Raw genomic sequence first — 22,035 nt, 5'->3', positions numbered from 1 at the left:
ATAGCAACCGGCAGCATGGATTGTGGATGGCAACCCAGTTTCCTGTGGCAGCATGGAGAAGAGTTAGCAGAAAATGAATGGTTCTTCAGTTTGGATATCTTGTTGTTGCTCAGAGTCGGGGTGGCTGAACAGAGAGTCTTGGGGCAGGACCTGTATAAGCTCTGGGCTGCTGTACACCGCCTTGTCCTCGGCACAGGCCACCCTGACAGTCCAACCATCTTGTTTGAAGCCCTTGGTGGCCCCATGTTCTCCTCCCCCAAGAAGGAAGAACAGTGAACAGCACTAACAGTGGCTGTGGCAGCAGTAGCAGCAGTGGCTCCATGTCCCCAGCTGGGCCGTGGCACCATCCTAGCAGGCGGTGACAAGGCGAGGTGGGCCCAGTGGTGGCCTGAGTGTCTCTGCGGCCTGAGGACCAGCTCTACTTGGCAACGACCTTGTCTGCTGAGGATGAGCTCCCATACCTGTTGCCCACACCGTGCCTCTAGTTCTGCTTCTTTTGGACACCCTTGCTGCTCCGTCTTCCATCTTTTTTTCTGCCATCTAGTTCACTATTCTCTCTCTCTCTCTCTCTCTCTCTCTCTCTCTCTCTCTCTCTCTCTCTCTCAGTTTTCAACCCATGTTTAATCTCACACAACATTTAAAAAATCTGTTAAAAATAGGCGAATGGAGTTATTGAAGAGGGCTCAATGTGTCACTGGAGGGAACAAATGTTCTTTTAACTTGACAGCGAATCTGGAAAGGAATGGATGTATTCAAAAGCTATGACTAGGAGGCAAGAGAAGCAGGGTCTTTTTGGTGAATGAGACACCAGGGATAACCCCTAGGAGCAACTGGTGTATGTAGGGAAAGAGGTAGTTCTCTGAAATGGCACCGTGTGGAAGGAGTGATGGTTGAGGTGAGGTGATAGCGGAAACGAAGGGTCTGCCAATGGCCAGCCATGAGAAGAGAAGAAAGGGCACATCTGCTGCACTTGTTCACGGAGCAGGGAATGTGTGAGACACTGGTTGCAGAGAAAGGAAGAACAAAAGAGCAAGAGAAATATAGTGGGATTGCCCTGTGGTGCTGAGAGTTCCTTCCAGATGAATCATCCTGAGTTTGTAGTAGCCCAAGGAGAACTTTTCCAGAGGTGCTCAACTGCTCCTGTGCGAGCATAAAGAAAAGCAATGATCCGGAACATGGGTGCTTGGAATTTTGCCAGGTGGGTTTGCTCAATAGCATGTTTTGCTAATCTTTTTTGTACACTGTGAAGAATCTAAACCAGAGGCAAAGAGAAGCTAATTCAGGAGAATGCTCAGCCTGAAGTTATAAGAGGTTAGGACCAACTGAGCAGTCCAATCAGCTGTGGCCCAAGGCTGTGTTTCTAATGTGCTCAACTGTTAGTTAAGTCTATTTCTGCTTTAATTTCTTATCATTGGGAGCTCGCCACCATTACTTGTTGTTTGGATGGTATTAAACTTTATGTGAACATTAAGAAAGCAGACATCTGTCCGTGCCTCTAACTTCCCCTACTCACAAACACTTCTTAGATGGTCAGTGTGGGATCCATAAAAATAGCAAGATATAGAGATTCCCAGACCTTGTCCTCATGACATAAGGCATGAGGATCACTTAATGAAGCAGAAAGAAGAATGTACACTTTGGAATTTCGGGGCCTGGGGAAGAGAAAGAATGCAAGTGGAACTAAGTTACTCAAATAGAATAGTTAATATACTATTTTCTGTTGAACCAGGGAATTAGAAGGATATTTTTACCAGGGCCACATTAATGTTCTCTGCATTGCTGCATTTTTAGTATATGTGTGGCTGATGTGAGGAAAACCATTTGTGGTACTTTTATAAGAGCATCATATTGAAAATATCAAAAGTATTGGACTAATTCTTAGTACAGAGAGAAGGAAAAAAACCACCAAGAGCCTCCGTTTTCTGTTGACAAAAAGGAAACAAGTGAATATTACAGTTCTAGTTACTGGGAGTTTGACACAGGGTGTGAAGGGAGAATGGATTTTATTTCTCACTAGTGATATTATTCAGCCTTACCTTGGTCTTCATGTTTTTCTCATATACCTTATTGCCACATTTCAACTCATTCATTCACTCATCAGTTCATAATGCTCTTGAACAAGCACTTTTTAATTGCCTCCTGCCTGCCATGTGTTTTCCTATGTACGATGAGTATTGTGATTGATAAGAGTTTGTGTATCATCCAAGAAGAGAAAGTGATAGGCAGACAAAAGAATTCAGTATAAATTGAAATTTAATGCATGCTTTGAACTAATAGAGAAATTATTTAGGCAACTATTTGGGAAATGTTATGCACAGTTTTCCACTTTTTTTTTTTTAAAAAGACACAATCTTATCCTACAGTCAGGGACCTACTATGTAGCCCAGGATGTCCTCAAACTTATGGGGAATCCTCCTGCCTCTGCCTCATAAATGATGGAATCAGGTATGAGGCACCACCACACAATGTGTAACTAAAGCATACATGGTCACAAACCTAAGAGTTACAATACAGAAATAAGGTACTTTATACCACTAAAGCAGCTTGTAGCTCCTCTGATAATCAATGAGTTTTCATGGTGATTAAAGAATTTATCATCTTCTATTGGTGTGAAAAGACACCATGACCAAGGTAACTTATAAAACAAAGCATTTAATGGTGGCAGGCAGGCAGGTCGGAGCAGCTGCCAAGAACTCACGTCTTATTTGAAGATGGAGGCAGAGGGAGGGTGAGACTGGGTTTGGTCTTGTAAGCTTTTTGAAACCTCAAAGTCCACCCCCTCTCCCATGAGATACCTCCTCCATCAAGGCCACACCTCCTAGTCCTTCCTAAATATTCCACCAATTGGAAACCAAACACTCAAACGTAAGAGCCTATGGGCACCATTCTCATCCAAACCACCACATGTGTTGAGCTCAAGTACCGGCACATGTGCTCACAGTCACATTCTTGCTTAGCTTCATACTGACTTTTACCCTAAGATGTCTTTTTTTCCTCATTCACTTTCATCCATGCAGCTCAAGTCCCTAAGAGGACAATGGCTTCTGAAGTTCTTTGCTTTAAACTGTGAGATCTCTTTGCACTGGGTAATCAGAAATGTCACCAGATCTGAAGAGGACACATGTTTTTAATTCTAAAAATGTACATCCCTGTGAAAACTTTCATGAGGCGATACTCAAGGTTCGCGTACAAACTCTCAGCCACTGCATTTGGTTCAGCAGCACTGTGCTGGCTGTGTGGAATCACTCTATGCTCAAGCCAGGGGCACATTTGCTCACACAGCAATTATGTCAACGGTATCTCTTTAAATAAATAATTTAATAATGGTTACCACGTTTTTCACATCTCTAAACACGTAACTTCCTCTGGGTTTCAGTTCTACCGTACAACAAGCTTTGGGGGAACACACAGGCAAAAACTATTTCAAATATGGAAGTAAGTTACATCTTTCACAAGCACACATTTTTACTCAAATAAAAACCAACACATTTGTCTATACCTTTTTATTTTTGACACACCAAAATTCGGAGCAACAGTTAAATTACCATCAAAGGAAAAGCATTCCTGGGTAAAGAGGGATAATTTGGGTTGGTTTTCAAGTTAGATCATCACCTTTGGATTCAAGAGCATTGTAGAGACTATCCTGTCTATGAGAGTGCACGCAGCTTCAGACTCATGCTTGGCATGCCAGAGCGTGCTGCAGAGAGCTGCAGATAGAACGTTACATTTATACGGAAGGCAGCTTGTGAGTTAACCCCCCAAATAATTGAGCCTTTTCTGAGGGCAAGAACATTTGACACTTGAAGTTATACTTCATTTTCCTTATTCATTCTTTGTTCTATTCAAAGAAGAAGATGGCTCAGGGATCTCCACGTTTTCACAAGTGTGCCTGTTAGAATATCAGCTCTGCTCTCCCACTTTGGAAAGAGTGTTGTGGTACCTAACACAAGTTCTCATCAGAGTTCTCCCTCCAAGACAGGCTATTTGGTCTCAGAAAAAGTAGTTCAGAAAAATCAGTAACTTTTTTTTTAAAAAAACTATTTGGTCTCAGAAAAAGCAATTCAGAAAATCAGTAGATAGCAGGTCTTAAATGGAAAATTATAGTTTCAAATGTGAACTTTTAATTTTCCTCTGGTGCCTTTAAAAGCTAATGCAATGTATTTGTTTCAAACATTACCCCTTTAGTATTATAACTTGGCTAACTGCTAACATGGTTTAAAGATAAGGGAATTGTTTTAAAATACAAGTGTCACTTTCCAGTTCCATAGTTTCTCTAGGCAGAATCTTTAGTTCTTGCCTCACATTTTTAGTAGGAAGTAGTAGTAATAGATAAAAGAAAAATTACTGATTATGAACTTCATATTATTACTTCATGTAAGGTGGTTGCATTTACTGATAATTCAAATTGCCCAGATTTTGTGGAATTGAGCACGTGGAAATGCTGCAATTTCTTACAGCAATCATTGTGGATGTCTTCCAGGTAGTCTAGCTCCAAATAGTCTATGATAGATGAGCATCTGCTAAGATGATGTCTAAATATGCAAACAAAAGCCTAAGCCACTATAACTGGTCCTCTTAGTTTTTGATACATCATCATGCCTGAGAGAGGATGAGATTAAAGTATCAGTTATGCTCGGTACTCCCGTGCACACAAACTGATGAGATCTATTTCCTAAGACGGACTCGCATAGATTGTGTCTCATCATATTCAGCAATACGAAACTTACCTGAAGTACGACGTACTGCCCTTCTGAGTGCTGCTGCAGACACCCCCGCATCAAGGAGACATATATAGCTGCAGTGTGCTGACTGCCTTGGTTCGTTTAAAGTCAAACACCAATGACAATTCCATTTCCTACTCAATTTCCATTTCTTGCAAACACTAACTAAATAATATTATTAGCAATGCCAATTTTCAATATCTTTACTATCTTTCAGATTTATTTATTTTTTAATGCTATGTATGTGAGTATCTTGCCTGAATATATGTATGAGCACTACATGCATGCAAGGTCCTTGGAGGCTAGAAGAGGGCATCAGATCCCCCGGAACTGGAATTAGACATAGTTTTGGAGCCACCATGTGGGTGCTGGCAATAAATTTAAGGTTCCCTAGGAGAGAAGCAAGTGTCATTTCTCCATGCCCTCAATTGTATCTACTTATCTACTTTAACTTTTCCCTTATCCCTGCTCTGCCTACAATTCTATTACTGGCCACCTGCCTGGCCCATCTCATTTTTTGTTGACATCATAGCCCAGTTAAATTGAGGGGACAATAGTGGTTACAGCACTGAATCAGAGAGTCATGAACTTCATTTGACCTCTACATTGTCTTCCAAAATAAGTCACACGATTAAATAATTTGGAGTGTCTGTTTTCTCCGAAACAAATGAGCAAAAACTAGATGCCTCAAAAGACTGCTTCAAAGGCAGAGTAAAGTGAAATGAATGTGGGAATAACTATGAACTCTAGGATCCACATTTAGCACAATAACCAAGTTTTAAAAATGCTTCTTTGGGCACCAAACAAGCAGTATTCCTGCCTAAAAGGTGAAGCAGATAGCTCTGTGGAGTCAAGCACAGCCAGGATGAGCATGGTTGGGATCCTCCTCTTCTGTGTGGCCAAACCTCTTTTTAAAAGTAAAAGGGTTTTTAATAAATACAAACAATTCTTATTAAAGTTAATTGTTTGTGTCTGTATTAAGCTGCTCAAAGTCTGAAAATTTTATATACAGTAGTTTATACTTACTTGCCTAGCCACGCCTGTTTTCCACTACTGTCATTAAAATGCATTTGTTTCTCATATTGATTTTTTTAAATCAAACTGTCATTTTGCACACAGATTTAGCTGGCCGCCGGCAATGCTGATTATGGATTTCAGGTGTTGCACCTCCCGTCCATGGTGAGTGGGCGGAAACAGCGCTCGGAGTTCTAATTCTGCACACCTGGCGTCAAGCCAGGTGCTGTTCTCATTGCTTTGCCTTGGGGCTTTCTCCCACATGAAGAACCCCAGACCACATGCATTCACATCGAGGGTCCTGCTTTATAGGTGAGTTGGCCTTTGATTGGGCATTAGTGGAAGTCAAGATTGGTCTCAACTAATGATTTCACCTTTTCTCTTTTGAAAGGTTATCTTATACAAAACACTTTTTGCTGGCCTGCTTTCTCTGCACTTAACACACTGCATGCAGTGAAGAGAGTCTCCAGGGCTTTACCTAAAAGTTACCTTAAAGCACAGCGAGATCAATTTTAGGGTGTGTCCTCTTCATTTTGGTTTGTTTTCAGCACCGAGTCTTCTCCCAAAATTTGACACAGTTCGTTGAGTCTCTGCTGCATTTTGGGAATTCCAGCTAGTTGAGACTCTAGCTTCTGTTTCTCTTCACTTAGTGTTAAGCGGGTAGCAGTGTCCAACTGTTCAAAGCGCCAACCTCCTTCGCCATCAAATTGTAATAAATGAGTGTGGTATTTCCTGCATAATTAAAATTAAGTACTATTAGCCATAATCTTGAAAAGTCATTTTTAGTTACAGAATTTTCTAAATTGTGTTCAAGGACAAGTTTTCGTAAAGGTGAATATTTGCATTTGAATTTTAGTGTTAGCTCAGAAAACATTGTAATTTTTAAAGTTCAAAGTCTTTCATAGCTAGTAAAGTTTTCTTGATGTTACTGAATTTATTCCTTATTTGGAGTACATATAATTTACAACGGAAGACTATTCTTGTATTAATTTACCCCCCCCATAACCCAGTATATCTTCTGAATAAAAAAGTGTTCTTAGAATGGAAGTAAGGAAAAGGAAACTGAGGAAAGACTGTAAAATTTAAAAGATCATACAGAGAAAAACTAAAGAAAGTCAGGGAAACACAAAGGCAACTTGTTTAATGTGACACCATCCTCTGGGATGAATTCCACATAAATATGACCTTCTCAGTGATAATCACTTATAATCATTTTTACATGTCTGCCCCAGGAATCTTTTAGAGACATTCTCTGTTGCCACAAAAATGCATTCTTCTTTCATGGCTCAGTTACATGGGAATTGCAGAGAGACACAGAGATTTATACCGAAAGATGCGAGGTAATCCATCTCCTAAGAGAGGTCGACACCACTAACATAGGATTTGTTGGGTGGGTGAAGTGAGTATGGCTGGCAGAGCTATTCCTTTGGCAAGCCACCTGTACTAGGTCACGTAGCATAACTGACTCTCGAGCCTTCAGTTTCTATGTCTTCCTTCAGTTTTTCATCTTACAACTATTTCATCAAGTAATCAGTTTCTATCTTATGTGTGGATGTTAGCTGTTAAGTACTCAATAAACAGGCTGCAATCCTTATAAATCACAGAGATTGGGTGTGGAGTAAGGGATTAGTAGGGAGGGAAGGAACTCCCAAGGAAGGAGAAACAGAATAGATAGTTATGGATGGATAGAAGGGCTGGAATGAGAGGATTAAATGGAGAGGGAATGGAGGAGGGGGTAAAGTAAGTAATATGGGAGGGACAGGTAAAACTAAAGGCCCTTTGAGGGGGTATGGAAAGCTATTACAGTAGAAATGTCTTTAAATATATACATATATATGAAAGACACCTAAATGGAATCACCTAGTAACGAGAGAGACAAAGCTCTGCCATTGAATGGAGCCTCCAGTGCCTAGAATGGAATACAGGTAATTGCATTGTTGGCCAAAGGGGCCCCATGGAAACCCACGACAATTCAGGCCACACAAATTGGTTGTTCTCCACAGACTGATGGTAAGGCCCTGTTGTTGAAAACAACATTTGCATAACTCATTAACCACAGAAAGTCAAGCTGGTGTCTACCTGGATCCTTCACCACTGCTGACTAATGTTCATGGGAGTGGAAGGTACTCAGCCCACTTTCAGAGGGCAAATGGAATGCCATCCTAGCTATAAACCCTGCGGTCTACAATGGTGACCTGCTGTATGTTATCCAGAGGCAATAGTGGCACAAAAGTTGTGGAAGAAACCAACCACTGTCTGATAGGTTTTAAGACCCACTCCATTATGTGGAACCTATTTCCAGTGCTGCTTGGATGGCCCAGAACCCTAGGACTAGTTAGGCCATGGTGGAGGGGAAAACCAGATACTACTGTTTCGCTAAAGGAACTGCAATAAAATCACTCCTAGTAGCATTCTGCTATATATTCATAGATCAATGTCTTGCAAGCTTCCTCCTATAGTAGATTGGAACAAATACAGGGACTTATTGCTGGACAATGTGTGGAGAGTAAGAGAACTTGGAACACACAATCCTGTATGTGATGTCTCCATCAGCCCTCCCCCGCCTCCCCCAGGACTCAGGAACCCCCGTAGAAAAGGGAGACTGAGAAATTTTGAAAGCCAGAGAAGAGAGAGAACTCTGAGGAAACAAGGCCTTGTAGATACAATGGGACTGATGCACATGTGAACTCAGAGACTGTCAGCATGCACAGGGCCTGCTAAGGAGGCCTAAGCCAGATGGGGCTCCAATGCTGAGAGGAGTGGACACAAGCCCCCCACCCCCACCCCTGCTCTAGCCCAGAAGCTATTTCTAATTGACAACCACCTGCAAAGAAAACAATGCCCTTCCCCAAGGGAGTCTCCCTGGGGATACAAACCACACTTTAGGGCAGGCCCCATGTACAGCAGTAGATGGCAAACACAGACCAAACTCAAGGATTTTTGTCTAATAATGATTTGTGTGGTGTGCAGCATTTTAAAAAAATTTACAGGTCTTTCGTTTATATATTATTGCTTCCCATTTTGTAATTTTATGGGATTTCTGAATGAACAAAAGTGTGTGTCTTACATCTGTATGTGTGTCTTATGCTTTTGCTTTGGCTCTTGTTTTTCTTTTTGTCTGTTAGTTTGGTTGTTCTTGTCTGTTTTCTAATGAAAGAGAGAAAGGGTGTGCATTGGGTGGGTAGGGAAGATGGGAGAATGTGGGAGGAGTTGGGGGAGGGGCAACTGTGATCAGAATATTGTGCATGGAAACATTCATTTTTAATAATAAAAAATCAAGTCCAAAATATTGACCTTTCAACATATAAGACCACATAAAAATTAAATTGAAAACAATGAACTTATATTTCAAGAAGAAAAATGCAAAAATTAAAAAAACCCACAAACCTATCATTAAAATAGGAAGTGTAGGGACAGTCAAATGGTGAAATGGCTCAATGGGTTAAAGGTACTTGTTGAGAGACCATCCCCCTTAAGTAGATAACACTACAAAAGCAGAGTTTCTGATTTCTGACTTCTCCCTTGATTCTTCAACATTGTAACAACACTGTTATAACAAGTCACTAGTACATTCAAGGACTAAGGGAGATTTAATGCTTGTTCCTACCAGGCTCATTCTTAACACTTCCCCCCTGAATTTTAAAGGAAATGTTGAAAGAATTGTGTAGCCACACACTACTCCATAATCTTTCACAGTACACTCTAGTATTATAAATACTTTTAGTTCAGATCAACCACCATATTCTCTTGTAACTTTTCAAAACGACTAGAAGGATGTCAATTTCCACATAACACATTAAAGTTACATTAGACTAGGAGCTATAGTATTAGGGGGAAACATCAGAGAAATACAGATAGAAAATAAATGAAATACCTTACACTCTACAGAGAAAATTTTGCTAAAGTTATTCTTTAAGAAAAACAGACAGAGCATCCATCCCAGAGTAGGATCCTAGAAGCACTTACCACAGAGAAGGCCTGTGTGTTATGGACAGCAAGGAAATCCCAGCCCCTAGAGCAGCCTGAAATATCTTTCCTTCAACATCAATGCTCACGGCACTGGTACATTCATCCAGCAATGCATACTTGGGTCTGAAAAAAATTACAAATAGATGAGTGAATTTGTTCTGGAACTGTGTCTTTCATTGGGTAGCAGACATATTCTGGCAGCTTCAGAAGGGCTAGGGAGAATGTGACATTGGTCACAGTGTCAGTGATAAAGCAAAAGGCAGATCTGTATTCTATCTGTCTGTCTGTCTGTCTGTCTCATTTTGTTTTCCTATTTGGCCAGGAACCCAACAGAGCTTAGTCAATGATACTAATGTCAACATGAACACTGTCATTTGATGTTTTCATTCTAGTTTTGAAAATTCATTTCAAAGTTTTCCAGGAGAGTTTCATCATGAAATTATTTTTACTTATCTATGTTTAATTTTGATTATTTTGATATTATAATAACATCATTTCCCCCTTCTCTTTTTCCTTTCAAGCCCTCCCATGTACCCCACCCTGTTCTCTTTCAAATTCATGGCCTCTAACATCAAATCAGTAGAAATTTCTCATTTCACACAAGCAATTACTCAGTATTGTAAATTATTATCTAACATGTGTTTGCTCATTAATAGGATTCTTTTACCCATTCTGGAGATGGTGGTGAAGGCTGATAGATACAGGGGTTAAAGGTATTCCTAGTGCCCCACAGGTCTGTGAAACTGTTTAATGATCACTGCACTATCCCCAAGACAACAGTGGAGTTGCTTATTACATATCAAATATTGTTTCTCTCTGTTTTTATTTAAACAGAAAGTGTTAAGCAAACTATACAAGAGAAAATTTAGGTAAAATTTTCTTTTTGTATGAAGCTCCTTTTGCCTTCTGTTCATTGTACTTTGTCTTGCTTTTGAGAGTGCTTTGAACTGAAGAAGGCATGCTATTTTGAAACAGAAAGAAGTATGTTTTATATTCTGTTGTTATAGTAACCCCTAGTCTAAGGAATGCAAGATGAATCATATACTTGTGTTCTTGGCAGGGGTTGGCTTTGTGTGTGTGTGTGTGTGTGTGTGTGTGTGTATGTGTATGTGTGTGTGTTTAAATATAACAAACAACACAACTCAGATTGGGCACTTACAGAACTAGTACTCACAGTATTAAATGATGTCATCGCTTAGGTTTTTGTTTCTTTTTTTACCCCCTTGCTGTATTGCTAATAGCATAGTGTATGTGAAGGAGCAAGGCCATCCCCCAAGACAGGGCTTTTCTGGTCATTCTTTAAATATTAAAATTATAAGACTCTCATAAAGTATATTCTATTGTAATACTTAGGATAATTTCTCTGTTATCGCCAGCTCAAGTCTTCCTATCAGAGCTCAGTATGTGTTGTAATCTTATTGTCATAACCTTATTGCTGACCCCGTGAGGATGGGAAGAAGCAAGTCCTCAACGTTACACTTTTCCTTCACTGTGTTTAATTTTCTCATTTAACTGATCCTTTGCAAAAGTGATGCCTTTACATTTTCCTCAGTCTCATGGAATTGACTTGATTTTTTTTTTACTCATTATTACATTAGACCTACACTATTTCACAACCACAAATACCAATCATTCCAAATTACAGGTCCTTTGAAATACCGGGTTATCTTATTAACACAGAGAAATGGAAATCTGGTCACATTTGCAGTCTACCACATCACCCTTCACAGGCTGGGAATATGAGCATATCACTGAGTATTTATGGACAAAACCCAAGGCAATTCACAGAGATGGGCTGACAGCTGGTCATAAATGTCAAGCTGTCATTTGCTGTTTAATCTCACTGTAGAGAACAGCAATTCAAAGTCCAGCATGAAACGTCCAGAGTTGGTAAAATTCGGCTCTTAAAAAAAGTACTCTCTTCTCAGACTAACAATGTAAATGTATTTATTATATGTAATACATATATTAAGACAATCACTTTCCTTACTAAAAATCACAGCTATACCTAAACACACGCATAGTGTATGATTTCATTTATGTGAGGTTGTAAAGCATATCAACCAGAACAGATATGGGTATATGTAGAACACGACCAACAAGGGGATTAAGAGCCATTTCCAGGGTAATAAAAGCATTCTCTATCTTGGTTGAGCTGTTGATTATATAATGTACCTACATTTACAAAAATTATTGAATTATATACTTATATAGTTAATATTCACATTTTTCAATAACGATAATGAACTCAGATCAGATTTCCTGCATGTCAGATATTTACGTTGCGACCCATACAGTAGCAAAAGTGCAGCGATGAAGTAGCGATGAAACAATATTATGCTTTGGGCTCACCACAACATGAAGAGCTATATTAAAGAGTCAAAGCATTAAGATGGTTAAGAAACACTGGTCTATGGGCTGGTGAAAGCCACAGAAACAGCTGACCTGAACAAGGGGGAGCTCATGGACCCCAGACTGATGGCTGAGAGGCCAACATGGAACTGATCCAGACCCCCTAAATTTGGGTGTCAGTGAGGAGGTCTGGGCAATCTATGAGGCCTCAGGTAATAGGTAAGTATTCATCCCTGACATATGAATGGACTTTGGGAGCCCATTCCACATGGAGGGATGCTCTCTCAGCTGGACACATGTGGGAAGGCCTAGGCCCTGCCTTGGATGATATGACAGACTTTGGATATCCTGGGAATAGAGTGGAGATTGGGTGGGAAGTTGGGGGTGTTGGTGGAGGAGGAGAGGGAGAGGGAGCTGGGATTGACATGTGAAGCAAGCTTGTTTCTAATTTAAATAATAAAAAAAGAAAAAAACATGGGTTGGAGAGATGGCTCAGAGGTTAGGAACACTGGTTTCTCTTTCAGAGGACCTGGGTTCAATTCCCAGCACCCACGTGACATCTCACAACTGTCTGTAATTCCAGTTATAGAGGACCTGACATCTCCATAGAGGCATTTGTGCCGGCAAAACACCAATGCACATAAAAATAAATAAACTAAAAAAAAAAAAAAAAAGAAAGAAACACAGGCCTAGAGGATCCAACTCAGGTTGCCATTTGTAGAAGGCAGCTTTAACCACTGAGCCATCTCTCCAGTCTCCCAGTCCCATTTAACCTAAGATGGGAGTACTGAATCCTGCTGAATACTTTTGATATGTTGGTAATGGATCATAGTTTCCTGAACACAGTGCACTTACTTATGATAAAACATCCGTGCCATACCCATTCTCTGCTTTTCTCCTCCAGATAGGACATCTTTCCAGTCCGTAACAGCATTCCACCCTAAAATGTAAACAAACAAGCAAACAATCAAATAAATAAATACATATATACATACAGTCTCTAGATACTTTGTTGATTTGCTACTACTTCTAATCTGGACTAGTGATTCCTGGTCTGTTTTAATTGAAAACAGGAAGAACTTTGTAATAATTCCTTACACTCAGAGACAACTTGAAAGAGTTGTAAACTCTGGCACTCAGTAAAATCCATTTGTTACTCAGTCTGTTCAAAGGGTTGATGGACGTATGTTGATTTTTAAGGGTAGTGGGAGAAAATTGCATAAGGCAGTTGCCAAGCCCTAAAACACTGTGTGCGGTGCTAAGTTAAGCAGTTTCCACATGCCTGGCATTTTATGTAAGTCTTTTCACTATTCTACAGCTTCTAAGATAGCTGGTTTTCTTTGCATTTTACAAGTGGGTAATGCAAATTCATGGAGCAATGGACATATCTAAGTTTATAGTTACCTATTAAAGCTAGGGCCTATATTTAGGTTTATTTAATGTTTTACAGTCTATGCCGTCTGTTAAAACATCTTAATTACTGATAGCTTGACATCAATTTACAATGCAGGCTTCTACTTTTAAGGTTAAGGGATATACAAGAAAACTATTTTTCATATCTTATGAAAATAATACCAGAAAAATTTAAATAAATCCGAAATTTCAGAATGTCATATATTATGGCCGTGCTTTGGGAAATTTGCACACACATACTAGACACACATCTGGGAGTGTAATTATAAGAGTCTTATTTTGCAAGTTAACACATTTGTAATATTTGAATTTTTAATGACTATCTTGCGTAATGAATTGGGACGGACTATGTAAGAGCAAAGCCAAGTTCTACTTTCAATTTTCAGAGAAGAAAAAGACTGCCCAACCTTGACAGATACTGAAGGCAACATTTCCACATCATCAGTGTTTAGGGTTTAATTACCCCCTTGGAGAATGGCCACACTGAAGGCACCCATCACCCTCCCTCAGCCGCCTGACATCGTTATTAAAATTTCTAAATAAACTTGATCATAGGTCATAAGGAAGAAGTAGAGCCCTCATCTCTGGGTGCCCGAAGAAACAAATTACCAGATCAATTCTTACTTCTTTTGCTAATCAAAAGGAAGAATGTGGATTCATCTTTTAGTATGCAAAAGGTCAGAATCTTTGACAGAATAATGTGTGTTATTGTTAAATCAGAATTCATCTTTTCTTAAAAAATGTTTTACTCTTTTAGGAATTATTATAAAGTTTACTACAAGTTTCAGAAAGTGTAAACTTATACCACGCACAGTGAAACTTGCCTATAGTCCCAGTACACGAACAAGGACAAGAGGGCCAGCAGCTGGGGGCCAGCCTGCACTATGCTCTGATGCTCTCAGAAAAAAGCCTGAAGTTGTAAATAAGAAACTAAACCACATGGGAAGATAATAATTAGAGAAAGCAAGGGTGGAAAGACTATTCTAAGAATATATCATAAAGTGTTCGCGATTACAAAACTTGGAAATACAATAGAAGTAACATATAAAATAATGCAGGGTGGGGAGTAATCTAGGAGGAGTTGGGAGGTAGAGAAATGAGAGAGAAGAAAATGTAACACTGGGGCCAGAGAGATGACTCTGTGGTTAGGGGCATGCACTGCTCTTGCAGAGGACCCGAGTTTGAATCCTAGCACCCATGTCAAGTGGCTCACAAGGCTCACAACCACCTCGGCTCCGAGGGATCCAACACTCCCTTCTGGCTCCGCAGGCACCTGTATTCATGTACCCTTACCTCACAATGTACACACACAAAAGTAGGAAGGAATCTTTGAAAAACAACCAACAGAGTAGCATCTAGAGTGCAAGACTTTATATTATTTCCCATTGACAACATCAAGTCTGTGTCTTCAGAGGGATCACTGTTCATTTTCTTGAGTAAACTTCTAGAAATTATTTAAAAATAGACCCTCATAAGATCATATTACAAAAACCCTCAATATTCTAGCTCTAGGAAGAACTGTTGAAATAATACTTTTACATGACTAAACCTTATGGCACGTATGAAATGCAAGTGATGGCTTGAGGAAGAGATTTAGATTGCAGCGCTGTGAAGGAATGCTCTGGTGAGAATGACTTGTTCCCTGAGCTGAGAAACAAGGCTTGAGAGAAAAGATTTTCAGTCAAAGGGAAAGGTAATTTTAACATATTTTATTAAATTGTACCTTTTGTTCTACTGAATCCAGAGGGCTCCATCAACATCCTTGGCAACAACAGCCATAATGCCTGGTACTCACTCACAGAGACTAAGACAGCTAAGAAGAAAATCATTTCCCTGCTTCCTGAAGATGTATAAACTTCTCATTTATTTCTGTTTGTCTCCATTTTACTCTTTTCTACCCTGGAACCTGTTTATGGGGATGAAGTGTAGGTCTTGCCTCCATTCTTTGCTAAGCAAAGAATTAGCTAATCTAAATAATTCCAATGGGAAGTTGTACACTAGTCAGTGGAAGTATTTTCCTGTATTGCTTAGGAGTTCTCAACCTGTGGGCCATGACCCATTGGGGCTGTCTATTAGACATCCTGCATATCAGATATTTATATTACAATTCATAGCAGTAGCAAAATTACAGGTTATGAAGTAGCAATGGAAATAATTTTATGGTTGGGGGGGTCACCACATATGGAACTTTATTAGACAGTCACAGCATTAGGAAGGTTGAGAACCACTGTCCTTAGATGCTCTATGTTTAGAAGTTAAATAAAGCTAGTTTCTTAGGAAAGACATATTAGTGTACAATTGAATAATAGTTCTTATGTCTAAAAAACTAAGGGACAGTGTGCTGTATGCTGTATGACAACATAACACAGGCCATGCCTAGTGTGGACCATTGTCTTCTAAAGTTAAATCTGGTTCGAATTCTGTTCTTCCAGCTGTTATGGGAATTAATGCAAAGTAACTGCCCTGAATTTAATCTGTGCAATGGAGATAGCAATGCATCAGTGAACTTCCATCATCGTTAAGTGGAACAAGATGTACTTGCTTGAACATGGTATGTTCAATGCAGCATATAATAAACCAAAAATGTTCCTGTTATATTATTAAGATCCAGAGACTCCTTTTCTTTTATTTATGGGAAAAAAGACCAAACATGTGTCCAAGGCAAGGGGGTATAAAACTCTAGGTTTGGAACTTAAAAATAGTTCTAGAACTTCCTGACTTCTGGAAAATACTAGAATATTTTGTGTTTATTTTAAATTTCTATTTAAATCATGGAATTCCCAACTTAATTAGTTTGCCAATAATATGTAAAATTTATACTGCCAAAGTATTTTGAAACTGGGAAGGAATTGACCACCTGACAATGAAGGAAAAATCTGTTTTCCTCAGGTAGTAGTCATCATAAATAGAAATAGATTTTTATCTGTTTTGCCTGCTTCATTTACGTTTTGGAGGGATTAGGTTGTTATTCATGTTTGCTCGTTATACATGTGCCACCACAGTAATATTACACATATAGTTTTATTTGGTTTTCACAGACACCTTGAAAAAAGAAAAAAAATTGTATAACCATTTTACCATTGAAGACAGAGAGCAATGCTAACTAGGATTTGATTCTTTTACTCTAAGTCCAAAGTCCATTTTCTCAAGGACATACTGTGATGGGGAATGTTCTCTGCATATATGTTTTTCTTATTAGTTAGTGAATAAAACTCTGATTGATTAGCCAGACAGGAAGTGACATATATGGGCAGAAACTTGCCATTAGCTAACCATAGAGGTCTGGAGGTCTGGCCTGACAGACAGGAAGTGATATAGATGGGCAGAATCAGTATATAAGTAGGGACAAACAGGAAATAGCTCTCTCTCTTCTCTGTGGAGATGCTTAGCAGACACCATGTGAGACCACAAAGGAGAGGTCTGGACCCTTTCCCGGTGAGATAAGACCACGTGGAAATACTTAGATTAATAGAAATGGGTTAATAATTAAGACAGTCAATAAGAAGCCCAAGTCACCAGCCAACAGTTTCATAATTATTTTAGTGTCTGTGTGTTTATTTGGGGCTCTCGGGTGGCAGGACCCTGCTGGGCCAGAAAACTCATGCTTATCATGCTTACAATACTGGCTCTTTCTTCAGAATAACGTAATTAGGTTGGGATAAAAGAGCATCAAATCCATGCATGCACAATGCAGCATAGAATTCTGGCTTGCTTATTAAGTAATTTTTTGGCAATTAAATCACAGGACTTATCAAAATAGTTGAAAGAATAACTTTTAAGAAATAGTTGAGCCGGGCGGTGGTGGTGCATGCCTTTAAGCCTTTAATCCCAGCACTCAGGAGACAGAGGCAGGCAGATCTCTGTGAGTTCGAGGCCGGGCTGGACCGATAGCCTCCAAAACAATACAGAGAAACCCTGTCTCGTAAAACCAAAAAAAAAAAAATAGTTGAATAGAAAGCTCATATGTATACATATTCCCACTCTTTCATATATGTCTTATTCTAAAGAAATCTACAAAGAAGTTTTACATACTATTTAATCTCTTATTTCTTGCCTATTATTTGTGGGACTGAAAACAACAACAACAACAAAAAAAGTTGTGTGAGATCCACTTTCCAAAATTATATTTACTGTAAGTTGAGAGAGTTCAGCAAGCAAATAATTGACTACTTTACATACATCTAGAATGACTGTGACCTAAGGAATACTTATACATTTAAATATCAAGGTCTTTGAGTGCTAAATGTGATATTATGGTGACTGGTAAAAGTGTAGGGTGCCATATTAATCACAAGACAGGCAAAACCAGGATATCTATAATGAAAAAAGAAGAAATCTCTACTTACATGTTTATGGTCTGATAAATATCATAAATTCGGAAATTGCAAACTTCATACATACTAGGACAATCATCGCTATTGTCACCTTGACTAGCATTAGAGTCACCCATTGTGTAGCACACCTATGTGTCTCAGTGAGAGCACTTCCAGAGGGGACTGACTGATACAGAAGACCTGGTATGCAACTCAGGAAGGACAAAGGGGAGGAGCGGAAAGCCAGAAGCTTTCCCAGGTGAGGGGACCAAGTGACACTTCCACCAAATGACACCCTGGAAACCTTCAGCACAAGAGGACAGCCATCCCATAGGCTGTTTCTCTTGGGTATTTAGTAACTAGTACCAAACCTAAGTTTGTTTATTTAATTGATTTTTTTTCAGACTAAGGTTTGACGTAACCCAGGTTAGTTCCAAACTTGGTGCCTAGGGGAGGGTGACTTTGAGCTCTTAATCCTCCATGCCCCAGGCATTGAGATTACCGGTGCACACCATCACCCTCCCAAACCAGCTTTGTAAATAAAGTTAAAGCACACTTAAAAAAAAAAACACGACATTCTCTACCTCCTTCTCTTTGCACTATGTGGTAGAGGTGGACACTGTGCAGAATGCCTTCTAGGTCTTGGTCAGTATAACCTTTTTCATGCATGTCATCCACTGAATCGGGATAAATGACTTGATCACGTAGACTTCCAAGAGACATGTATGGCCTATAAAATACCAAGCACACGTGAGTCCTGGTGCAAAGGTGTGTTAGCTTACCCATGATGACGTCCTGCTGGCTGGAGCACTGCAGACTTTAAAGCCTCAATTTATAGGATTATATTATGTGTCTTGGAGAGACTTCAAAGTAATACCTGGCTTATGAAAAAAATACTGAGATACACATACAGAAAAGTTTTTTTTATAAGAAACCATTTGATATTTTCTGCAACAAAAATATATTTTGCTAGTTTACTATTTGGTGCTTACTCTTGTTTGCAAATCTGGAGCTCACTAAAACCCAAGTGTCTGGGTAGACCAGTGAAGCTATTTTTCTTAGTTAAATCATTTGAAGTGGGAAGACCCACTTTCAATCCCAATCTTTTGATTCCACCTTTAACCTGGGCCACACCTTCTGGTGACAGCCTTAATATAGGACACGGAAGCATTCTCTCTTTGCCTACTTGATGTCACTTTTCACTAGCAAGTTCACTCCTTCACTGTTATTAGAGCCTCTTTGGGAGTCTGTCATATACTGAAGACCAGAAGAGACATCCAGGCTTGGAGATTGAACAACAGCTGGATTCTTGGACTTTCCATTGGTAGACAGCCATTGTTGGACTAGCTGGACCTCAGCCTGGGAGCCACTCTAATAAATCCTCGTTATATATTTTTCTTAATTAAATCAACATTTATCTCTCTGTCTATCTATTCTCATTTTGTCAGTTCTATTCATCTAGAAAACTCTTACCAATACAACCATATTTGATAAAGATTGTTTCTGTACATCTAAAATTATTCACATTAAACTAAAACTTGGAGTGTTGACAGAAATGTAGACAACCAAACACTATTATTAATAAGAAAATGTAAATTACTATGACATTGGTTTTCTTGTTTATCAGATTAGCAAAAAAAAAAAATTCAACAGCTTGATAATTCAGTCAGCTGACAGGCCCATGGGAAAAAACAGAAGTTCTCATACAATGGTGAAAATTCAACCTCCTTGGGGGAAATCTGGCAAGTTGACATGTCGTTTGCCTTTTGACCTACTTCTGGGAATTTTCTTAGAGGATATTCTCCTAAAAATGCTGAAAAGGAAAACTTGACTAAGCTTACCCATTACAGGGCCATTACAATATTGAGGGCCAAGTTAAAGGAGCAGGCAGAGAGAATCCTTGAATCAACTCTGTGTACCTACAATGAGATCCTCTATGTGTACCTACTAGAGAGGCCAGGCAGATACAATGAAGTAATACAGTGAGTTCTGTGCTCATCATTCATCTGAAAAGGAAAATGTGAAAGCGTACACCAGATCAGTATGTCACAGCAGCTCTGCCATGCTTACTGATAGATGACTTGTCCTTGCCGATGGCATCCTGCTGAGGGAAGGTTAGTGGCATACCTGGCCTGTATCCACTAGGTGTCAGCAGCATCTGCTCAAACATGATTTTAAAAATTGTCTAGAAGTCTCCACAATGGGATTAATGCTCCTTGGTCACAAAGCTATCCCCAGTTGAGAAACACCAGTAGATAGTGTGTCACCTTCTATGAAAAGAAAATGAGGGATGACATAAATAACCATTTGGTTACACCTAGAGAAGGAAACAGGAAAAGCAAGCCAGAAACCTGTGAAAAGGTCACCCAAGGAGGTGAAATGAATAGAGTAGAGAACACACCCTCTCTAAACATATTTTCTTTCTTCTTCCCTTCTCTTTCTCTCTGAGACAGGGTCTTGCTAAGTAGCCATGACTGTCCTAGAAGACTGTTTTTGTAGACCAGGCTGGCTTTAACTCACAGAGATCTACCTGCCTCTACCTCCCAGTGCTAGGAATAAAGGTGAGCACTGCATCTTTTCTATGCAAGCTTTGATTTTATAATCATGTTAAAATGTTGCTGTTTGATGAAGAAAATTAATTAAACAGTTCACTGAAATTAACTGAAAAGCAAGGAACTGTTTATAACTATCAAAAAGATAAGCCGGGCGGTGGTGGCACACGCCTTTAATCCCAGCACTCGGGAGGCAGAGGCAGGTGGATCTCTGTGAGTTCGAGGCCAGGCTGGACTGACAGCCTCCAAAACAATACAGAGAAACCCTGTCTCGTAAAAAACCAAACCAAAAAAAAAAAAAAAAAAAAAAAAAAAAAAGATAACATGACCACATAAGAAAGGAGGAAAAGGCTAGGGATGGAATGAATTAAGTAACATTGGCCGCATAGCTTGAATTAATTCTAAAAATGATTAAAAACAGTTTCCTAACTATACTCTCATCTGTAATATCTGACGGCCAGCCTTTCAAACGGTCAGGTCAAGTAGGCAATAGGGTGGATTTCTCTTTGTTTTCAACAGCAAGTGCTCTTACCCACAGCATCATCGCCCCAGCCTTCCCCTTCAGCTTTTCACACACAGTGTAACTGATGATGTCTTGGCTGGTCTGACGTAAACTACGAGAGAATGGCTCTCCGTGGGTTTAAACGACCAGTATTTCGGTGACTTGTAACAGCAGCAGTGGAAACTAACACAGGCAGGGACTCTGCAAGCCACGCACAATTGGAGTGGCTCTGTGACGACCACCAGGCCATCCTAGCCAAGGGCCTGTCTTGTCCAGACAGCAAGGGCTGGGTGCTGTGACCCTGCAGCTAAAAGCTCCGGCTGCTTTTGCAGAGGACCCACATTCGGTTCCCAGCACCCACATGGCAGCTCACAACTGTCTGTCAGTTCCAGTGGGTCCAGTACCTTCTTCTGATTCCCATGGGTACCAGGCATTCATTTGGTGCATGGAAGTACATGCATGCTAAACACTCATAGACATTTAAAAAATATTTTAAAAAATCACAGCAATTCTGTGTGTTTACCTGAGGAGTAAGGCTCCAAATACAAAACATGTTTTGCAGACTAAAGGTCCACTTGTTTTTTCACAGTATTTACAAACTGTTTCTTTGAGGGGCTCATAGTCCATAATTGTTTTGTAATGTAATTGTTTTGTTTTTTACTGTTAATGGAAATAAAAATGTTCGTGTTTCAACTACACACATACATAAAAGATCTTAAATACAAGAATCACTCAAGTATCTTGGTTTAACTTGGCATGTGATTCAGATTTCATATCAGCCTTTAGTGTCTATAATTCAGTTTTTTTTTTTAACACATCCACAAATTCAGGTGGCCATCACCCCCTTCTTGAGAATACTTTTCTTGGCTTCTATCTTCAGGAGCCCCACGGTCAGGACCAATCACTATCATCTGGCTGCTCTTTGTAACCAGTGTGTTTCCTGTCCCCATTAATTTGCCTATTCTGAACATTCCAAATACACAGACTCATGCAATACATACTCTTTTGTGATTGACTTCTCCCAATTGTTAAAATGTTCTCAGGTCTAAGTGTGTTTTAGAATGTGCCATATTCATCTTTTTAGAGCTGAATACTGTTATGATGCTGTATTGTAGCTATAAGCCACATTTGGTTCACTCAGTCATCTCCTGAAGGATGTCTCACTGTGCCCTACTTTGGGGCATTATACATATTGAGTA

At 39.6% G+C, this 22,035-nt stretch overlaps 1 protein-coding gene across 1 annotated transcript in view; it reads right to left on the bottom strand.

Annotated features, from left to right (window-relative positions):
- Positions 1-3,299: 3,299 nt before the first annotated feature.
- The window catches only part of Abcd2 (ATP binding cassette subfamily D member 2), a 40,327-nt gene continuing 21,591 nt past the window's right edge, over positions 3,300-22,035 (bottom strand). The window contains exons 7-10 of the mRNA XM_005067124.4: positions 18,367-18,512; positions 12,912-12,996; positions 9,702-9,827; positions 3,300-6,467 (exon numbers count right to left, since the gene is read on the bottom strand). Of these exons, the coding sequence (XP_005067181.1) occupies positions 6,248-6,467; positions 9,702-9,827; positions 12,912-12,996; positions 18,367-18,512 (577 nt within the window). The 3' untranslated portion in view covers positions 3,300-6,247. The remainder of the gene's footprint in view (positions 6,468-9,701; positions 9,828-12,911; positions 12,997-18,366; positions 18,513-22,035) is intronic.

Source organism: Mesocricetus auratus, unplaced genomic scaffold, assembly GCF_017639785.1.
Source record: "Mesocricetus auratus isolate SY011 unplaced genomic scaffold, BCM_Maur_2.0 Super-Scaffold_100010, whole genome shotgun sequence".
Taxonomy (NCBI): domain Eukaryota; kingdom Metazoa; phylum Chordata; class Mammalia; order Rodentia; family Cricetidae; genus Mesocricetus; species Mesocricetus auratus.
Note: the sequence above shows the minus strand (reverse complement) of the source record. Positions and strands in the feature narration are given on the sequence as shown.